This window comes from Chiloscyllium punctatum, chromosome 10, assembly GCF_047496795.1.
Source record: "Chiloscyllium punctatum isolate Juve2018m chromosome 10, sChiPun1.3, whole genome shotgun sequence".
Lineage (NCBI taxonomy): Eukaryota > Metazoa > Chordata > Chondrichthyes > Orectolobiformes > Hemiscylliidae > Chiloscyllium > Chiloscyllium punctatum.
The window spans coordinates 24,219,537-24,228,552 of record NC_092748.1 but is presented as its reverse complement, the minus strand read 5'-3'; the positions used below and the strand labels follow the sequence as shown (position 1 = coordinate 24,228,552).

General features: G+C 37.8%; 1 protein-coding gene across 4 annotated transcripts in view; it reads right to left on the bottom strand.

Annotated features, from left to right (window-relative positions):
• Nucleotides 1-650: 650 nt before the first annotated feature.
• The window catches only part of pcnt (pericentrin), a 310,379-nt gene continuing 302,013 nt past the window's right edge, over nucleotides 651-9,016 (bottom strand). For all 4 annotated transcript variants that reach the window (XM_072578710.1, XM_072578712.1, XM_072578709.1 and 1 more), the window contains 3 exons: nucleotides 2,605-2,755; nucleotides 1,783-1,901; nucleotides 651-1,191 (listed from right to left, as the gene is read on the bottom strand). In XM_072578710.1, the coding sequence (XP_072434811.1) occupies nucleotides 1,148-1,191; nucleotides 1,783-1,901; nucleotides 2,605-2,755 (314 nt within the window). In that variant the 3' untranslated portion in view covers nucleotides 651-1,147. The remainder of the gene's footprint in view (nucleotides 1,192-1,782; nucleotides 1,902-2,604; nucleotides 2,756-9,016) is intronic.

Genomic DNA, 9,016 nt, shown 5'->3' with positions numbered 1-9,016 from the left:
ATAGTGATTGATTGGTCAAGATCCTGCCCTGAGAAATAAACCAGGAAATTGCTGCTACTTATTTTGTTGACTTGAAGCTCATGTAGTGCATGTACATACCCTTTCTATCTGAAAAGACAGGGTCCTGGGTATTAATTTGTGTGGTGCATACTTCAGCAAAATTGAAGTTCTGTGGTACCAAACAATAATGGTGACAACGCAGGAAGAGAGTTTAGGCAGAAAATTGTCCATGATTTTACTGAATGTTGGAGCAGCTTGGAAGTGCCCATTGGCCTATTCTAACTTCTATTCTCATGTGTTCAGAATTCCACTCTATAGCATAACATCAGTGCAGCAGCCAGGGAGACTCAGGACTGGCTATCAATTCATTTCAAGCTCAGGACAGGCAGCTATGTTCCCAGGCTGTTCCCAGGTTAATGCCATAATAGCTAGTTATTGAGGGCCTTAAGGCCTCATCTGGATAACCTTTCATCTGGAAAAGCTTTAAACTGGAACTGTGGCTCCAGAGAGATAGGCAGAGAAGAACAGGGGTGGAGTAGGGAGTTGAAATGTTTTTGGAAAAGAATTCCAGAAGGTGGGCAAGTAAATGATTCCCCTGGTAGAAAAGGTATTTGAGTAAGCAACTGTAGAATTGTGTACGTACGACCACATTTTCACAGCACATTATGTAAAGTTTATTTATTTTCTGCAAAGAACAAAAGCCAACATTTACAAAAATAACCTCTTTAAAATTTTGTGTGATACATATAGATGTAAACACTATTACACAGGTTCTGGCCTGACAACTCTGGAGGAGATGGACTAAAATAAAAATCTAGGTCATCGACTCTCATTCTTCTAAAGATAATCTAAGTTATGTGCACACACATCCAATGGTGAATCTAAAACTCACCCAGCCTGATTGAATAATGAATGTTCCAGTATAGGGTGACACAGAAATATCCCATGTATTAGTGAACACTACAGAGAACATCTGTTTATTTTAAATACAAGATTCTCCTGTGCTTTAAGCAGTGTGCAGATGCTGTCCTAAACATATAATTACTCCTGGATCGCAACACTGATCAATATACATACACACTTCTTTAAACATATGTTTAGATAGAAAGCAGGAATTTCACAGTCTTGTATTCATTCTAGGTCCACCTTATTTCAGGCTACTTCTGCGTCGAGCTGTTCCAGGAGATGTTCCTAGAAAAGACAGAGCAATGGTTAAAGAATATTGTGAAAGGTCACAAGTGGCAAATACAAAAATAAAGGGGCAAATACATTTTAAAAGAAAATAACATTGATAGTATAAAATATTACAAATATATACCCCTTCAACAGCCTTCCTTGCAAAATGCATCATTGCACCTCACTGCATTAAATTTCATCTACTATACCTTCCCACTAAACCAGTCTGTTACTTGAAATTTAACACTATCTTCCCCACAGCAAGTTCTGCATGACTTGTAATTTCTGAAATTACATCCTGTACACATTAAAATGCATTAACTGATAGGGCAATTTGGGAGTGTGGGTGAGGGAAAACAAAAAGGTCAGCATTCCTGCCTTAGATTGCTATCAGTGAAAACATATATAAAGGTGCTGGATAATTGTAGAATTGGACCCTTCATAGTGAATGCCATCAACACGCAACTTCTTGAAGAATGGCCATCTTGACAAGGGGAGGGGAGAAGACAAATCAAACTCAAACTGTAAAAGCAAATCTCACACACCAAGTGATTCAGGCTGTTGTGACTGAGCAGATAGAGTATTGACAGTAAAGTGGTTGTGTACCTCCAAGCCGCTGCTGGATCGCTTCGAGTCTCTGGATATATTCAGTGAGTGAGCGTTCAGGGTCTTGACTGCTTGAGAGGCTCGACTGGTCGGGCCCTCCTCCAGGAGAGAAATGAGACCTGACATTTATAAAAGATGTGTCGGTGTCACCATCAGCCTGAATAAAAACTGAAAGGACTGCAGAAGCTGGAAATTAGAAACAAAAATAGAAATTGCTGGAAAAGCTCAGCAGGTCTGGCAGCATCTGTGGAGAGAAATAGTCAATATTTTGGATTGTTAGATTGTTAACTCTAATTTCTCTCCACAGATGCTGCCAGACCTGCGGAACTTTTCCAGTAATTGCTATTTTTGTTACCATCAGAGTAAAGTCATGCACTGATGCTGGTCATGAATGTGATGGGTGGCACGGGCTACAATGAGCCCGTGCCACCCATCAGGTTAGGTTATACAGTAGGTTAGACTGCAATTATAATCCTCAGAGTGAAACTAATTTCTATTCTGAAAATACAATAATGGGTGGACAGATCAAACTGTAACAGATTTCAATTTGGGGAACTGAGGCCATCCAATTTGGACCCAAGATAGTCAAATTGTAGTATTCCCTAAACAGTGGGAAACCAGAATTTTTGGAGGTGTAGCCGTTAAACTCCCAGCCATCATAATTCTGATCTCAAATATGACTGGTAATATGAGACATTTGAGTGTATCTACCATGAGATAACAAGGCTAAAAACCTCAGATTCAAGTTTACAGAGCATGTTAGAATTGTTTTCAGATTTTAATCATGCATCCAAGATATGCAGGTATAGTTTGGTGGCTCACCTGATTTGTGATCGATATGGGGACTTTGGCAATTGTTGACTTGAAGCATTAAGTCGTCGGTTGGACACACTGTCTCTGGTTGGTGGTGAATTCATGATGTGAGTCAATGCTGGCTGCTGCTGGCGAAATAGTTCTGTCTTAACTGTCTGAGCTAGAAACAGAAACAAATATTTATGACATTCACAGTTCACTTGCTTCTATAAAAACACGATCCACAGAAAAGCATTCTCCCTCTTATGTGATTAACTTGCTCTGGATAGTAATCTATAAATATGTTTTTCCAATCAGTGACACAACATCATTTACTCGATGCCCACTCACTTTGTTTAATTAGTGTTATGATCCCAGCTGATAATAACACTGGACAAGTCAGATCTCAGATTCTTTGCAATTTATTTACAATGGAGGTCAGTCACTTAACATATTCACAAGAGGGTGCCAATGTATTTTTAACAAAAGAATATCAAAGCTTATTTCATGCAAAAGGAATAAACAACTTATCCTATACAAGAACCATTTAAAATATTTTACTACAACATCAAATAAAGATTCAACTCTGAATTCAACAACCATCTTACACATACTCAAACATCGAGGTCATCCTTGACTTCAGAGTTCCTTGTTTGGCTGATACAATATTAATTGTTTTCTGGACCTTTCTACTCATCGACTCCTGAGCACTTCCAAAGCAAACACCCAAGTTTGCCACAGTCTGGCACTTATCTTGTTCTGGAGCTTTCTTCTAAGCAACTCGGGAATCTTTCTCCACCTTTGACATTTCTGGAGATTGAAACTCTGATTGAACTTGTACACATTGTCTTTCTAAAATGAAGTTGTTTCCTTCTTTGCCCCCCCCCACGTCAATGGGCACCTTGTTGCTGGGAATAGCTAATTTTATTCTCCATTCTACCCATGTTTTTAATGCACTAAAAACTGTTCACCTCAAGCTGTACTCCAACACTGTAAACTCTTATTAAGAATGCACACATTAACAAATTTCAGCTATCTTTGCACCACAAATTTGAAATGGAACAACAACAATAAACACACAATATAGAAATTTAAATCAAACTTAAAACTATACATCTGTTACCCACTTTAGGACTCAAGTTCCCAAATGATCATCATGTATTTTAAACCTTAATTACAACAATTCGAAGTGCAACTGCAGACATAAAACAATCTGTACTTTCTGTTATCCAATGAGATGCTTGCAACAGCTCAGTGCATATGTTTTTGCATCAGTCCGGATGATATGTATTGAGTAGGCAAATTGCTTTTTCTTCAACTTAAATGTTCCTCATGCCAGGGCGGTGAAGTTCATCCAGGGAAAATAAACTTTTTTTAAAGCAGTTCTTAAATTTAAGCTGAAGAGAAAATATACTACTGATGTTTCCAACAGCATTCACCAAGGCCCAGTTGTTGAGTGTAGTAGTCTTAACGAGGTGTTCTCCACACTTGTCAAATTAGATAACATTGTGGCCATGGAGCTGACTAAATAGTGCATAACTGTTGCTATATTTTCCTTTCAGTTGGTGACAACAGTTTCTTGCTGCGGTTGTTTACCAGTTTCAGGATTTACAGCTGGCTCTACCTAGTATTTGTGTTGTGAAGACTAAAAGCAGTCCAGTATGTTGGATGAGTTTGGCTTGCTTCTCTTCAATCAAAGCAACGTGCTTTGTGTTATTCTAATACAAGAGGCATTTCATCGTGTTTTTAAAATTCTATCTGTAGCCAAATGAAACTTGAGGACTTGGAAAATATTTTTACTAACTAATGGACTGAAGGCAGTTAAGCTGATGGCATGCACCCAGAGGTTTTAAGGAAGTGGCCGCACGGCTCAGTGGTGGTGTTGTTTGAAATATTCTAAAACTCAATGAATTCTGGGAGGTTCCAGCAGATTTGGAAAATTGCCACTGCTCAAGAATGGAAAGAGACAGAAAGAAGGAAACTACAGACCAATTAGCATATAATCAATTGTTGGGAAGATGCTAGGTTCCAGTATTGAGGAAAAAAAAACAAGACATTTAGAAACGCTTCATGTAATCAGAGAGTGAACATGTTTTTTTTAAAATGGGAAATCATATTTCACAAATTTGCTCGAGTTCTTTGAGGAGAAAACAAGCACAGTTGATAAAAAGAAACAGGCAGATGTTGTGTAATTGGATTCCCAGAAGACATTAGATAAGGTGCTACATAAAAAGTTACTAGGAGCTCATGGTATTGGGGTAATGTCTTGTATGGACAGAAATCAACATGCAGAAGATTAACAGTCAGGATTAATAGGTCTTTTTAAATTGGAAAGACATAACTAGTGGATTGCCACGAACATCAATCCTGGGGCCTCAATTTTTTTCTATTTATATTAATGACTTGGAAGAGAGGACAGTGTAATGTATTCAAATTAGCTGACAATACAAAAATAAGTTGGAAGGCATGTTGTGATGAGGCATAATGAGTCTGTAAGGGGTTACAGACAGATTGAGTGAATGGGCAAAAATTTGGTAGATGGGGTTTATTACAGAAAAGTGAGAAGTTTGGTTAGAGAATCAAAAGGCAGATCATTTAAATTGAGATAGATTCCAAGAAAAGCACAGCACAGAGGGATTCAGGTGTTCTTGTGCATGAACATGAAAGGTTAGCATGTAGGTGCAGTAAGTAATTAATACAAATGGAATCTGGCCTTCTTTGCTCCACAGTTGGAGTTTAAAAAAAGGGAAGGATAGTGTGTACAGTTTTTATCCTGTATTTAAGAAAATATTAGCAATGCAGGCAATTCAACAGAGAATCACTAGGTTGATTCCTGTGTTTGAAAAGGGTGAATGATCAAGAACAGCTAAACAGGTTGAGACTTCATTCATTCAATTTTTGAAGAATGAGGGAGTGATCTTATCATTATACGGTATTTTGAAGGGGTTTGACAGGGCACAGGTTATGAAGATCTTTCCAGTAGTGGAGGACATCTTGAAATAGGGCACGCAGTTACAGAATAAGGGAACACATTTAAAAGTGAAATATCAAGGAGCTTCTTCTCCCAGAGGGTTGTGAATGGAATTCTTCACCACAGAGAACAGTGGAGGGTAGATCACAAAATAGTAAGAGGTAAATAGATTTTTTGAAATAGAGGAGTTCACGGCTATGAGGAACTGGGACGAAACAGGAGTTAAGATTTAGGGCAGATCAGCCGTGATTTTAAGGAATGGTAGGTCTGAATATTCCTTTTTAATTTCTTGTGCATTATGTTGTTATGTGGAGAGTTTTTCAGTCAGCAGAATTATCCAGTCCTTTAAAATCAACCTTTAAGTCAATCTTAAAAAAAAAAGTGAAGTTTGGAGTAAGTGGTATTAAATTTAAATACTTGGAGGTGACAGTGGGAAGAGAGGGGTCGCTGATTTGTTTCTCACCATTGATTATGTTCTAAATATGTTAAGCCTGTGATCTGAGCAAAAGAGGACCACAGTGCTTTATTTCCAACTTTAGAATTCCAAATTATTCTAAGTTAACAAGCTTTGGTAAATAACTTAGTCATATTCAGAGAGGAGAACCTCATGGTTGGATTGAACGGAATGCAGCATGTTCTGCTGACAATGACTTTTTTTTCCATAGCTATCTAAATACAGATCTTTTCCTGGACCAAACTTGCTAACATTAGCTACCAACAGATCAATTATAGATGCGTGTGAAGCCACACCTACAACGTTTTAGGTCTTCAAAAAGTATAATGTGGAGTGAACGGAAATCTTCTGAATTGAAATTTCACTCCAGATTTCCAAACAAATAAATAACAAAAATCTGGATTTCAGTGACAAAAACTCTCCAAGCTCTGAAAGGATTTCAGCATTTCTGAATGCTTCCCTAACCTTCAATCCGAGAGGATCAGAGAGCACCAGCCTCAAGTTCATTAACCATTTCCCTGGAAGCAGTTGTTATAATCAAGTCAGCTTAAGAGAATTTATTTAGGAACTTAGGTAGAAGATGGAACTGTTGTAAAACTCCTGGGTGACAACAAGACCTCTGACTTTACCCTGCTGAAAGTGAGTTCTAAAGTGACAGAAGCTGAATGGTCAGTAACGTACTTGAAAAATAAGCAGGAGGCACTGTGAATGAGCGATACAGGGGAAGAGGGAATATCATGTATACAACATACATGTGGTTTAAAATACTTTAAAGTTACTTAAAATCTTCATTGCATGAGGAAGATAAGATGACAAAAGATCACAAGATTATAACTGTCATACTCACAGTGCAACAACATTAAAGTATTAACCAAGTATGTCTCCAAATTAATAGAACCTATTTTGTTATCCTGTTTTTTGCTAAAAGTATTTGGCTATCTGGATTACCAAATTAAATATTCCACTGAACAGCTCAACCTTATGTCATGCGTAACTCATTTACTGCTGCTGAATTATTGAAATGATGATCAGACAACCATTATTAATGAGCAGAAATTTTCTCCAATTAAATATTAGAAAGTCAGAAGCCACTATTTTTGGTCTCCAATCCAAACTCCATTTCCCAACTACAGGCCCTGTCTTATTTATTCCGACTCTTTGTTTCCTGTTTGTTAAGCAATTTTATACGCAACTCAATACACTACACCCAATCCAATGTGCTTTCATTTTACACATCAATCCCTTATGTGGGACTTTGTCAAAAGCCTTCTGAAAATCTCAGTGAACCACATTTTGAAAAATTCCAGTAGATTTCTCAAGCATAATTTCCCTTTTGTTAATCCATGCTGTGTCTTATTCTACCACTATTTTCCTATTTTGAAATCCTTTATTATATGCTAGCATCTTCCCCACTACTGACTCACTGGCCTATAATTCCGTTTTCTCGCTACCTTCATTTTTAAGGAGTGGATTACATTACCCAACCTAAGATCTGGAGGAACGGTTCGAATCTAAAGAATTTAGGAAGACGACCACCAATGATTATGCAATTTCTAGGGCCACATCCATAAATACTCTGCAAGATACATTATTAGGCACTGGGGATTTATGTCTTCAATCCTATCAATTTCTCCAAATTAATTTCTCTATTAATATAGATTTCCTTCTGTTTCTCCCTCTTACTAAACTCTGTATTCTTCATCGTATGTTATTTGTGTCCACCTTTGTGAAGGCAGAAGCAAAGAATTAATTTAGTTAATCAACTAATTTTTTGTTCCCGATTATAAATTGCCCATTTCTGACCGTAAGGGACTTACATTAGTTTCCATCTATTTTTTCCTTTTATGTAACCATAGAAACTTTCACAATCAGTTCTAATGTTCTCCACTTACTCTCATACCCTATTTTCCCGTTCTTAATGAATCCCTTGGTCCTCTTTTGCTGGCTTCTAACTTGCTCCGAATCCTCAAATCTATCGACTTTTCTTGCCAATGTGTATGCCTCTTTTTTGCATCTAATTTCCTTCTTTTTCTTCCTTCATAAGCCATGGTTTGGGCACTGTTCTCCTTTTACTCTTGCCTCAGACAAGAATCCTTTTTTTTGTGTTTCACCCAGTTGCTCTTTGATGTTTGCCGTTGCCTATCCATTGTTATTCCTTTCAGTAACATTTCCCAATCCATCATTGCCAACTCATGCCTTATACAATTGTAGTTTCCTTTATTAAAATTCAGGAACCTGTTCTCAGGATCAACTACCTCACTACTCTCACATGCTGAAGAATAATTCTGGCAAGATGCAGGATAGTGTAGATAAATGTGAAATTTCTTTGGTAGGAAAAATAGGAAGGCAGATTATTATCTGATTGGCTCTAAATTAAGAGAAAGATAGGTCCAACGAGACCTATGTCCTCATGTACCAGTTGCTGTATGCATGCAGGTGCAGCAAGCAGTTAAGAAGCTGAACCGCATTATGGCCTTCATAGTAAGAGTATTTGAGTACAGGAACAAGGATGTCTTGATGCAATTGTATAGTGCATTGGTTAGGCCACACCCAGAATAGTGCGTGCAGTTTAGGACTCCTTATCTGAGGAAGGATGTTGTTGCTACAGAGGGAATGCAGCAAAGGTTTACCAAATTGATTCCTGGGATGGCAGGACTGACATATGGGGAGAGATTGGTTAGGATCATAGGTACTGGAGCTGAGAAGAATGCAGGGGAATCTCAAAAAACTATACAATTCCAATAGGACTAAACAGATTACATGCAAGGAAGGATGATGGCTTAGTCCAGAGCAAGGGGTCATAATTTAAAGATAACAGGTAACCTTTTAGGACTGAGATGAGGTGAAATTTCTTCATTAAGGAATGGACAGCTTGTGGAATTCACCACCACAGAAAGTGTTTGAAGCTAAACCATTGTATTTTTTCAAGGTGGTGGTAGGTATAACTCTTGTGGCTAAAAGGATCAAGGAATATGGAAGGAGGGTGGGATTAGGATATTGAACCAACGATCAGCTAT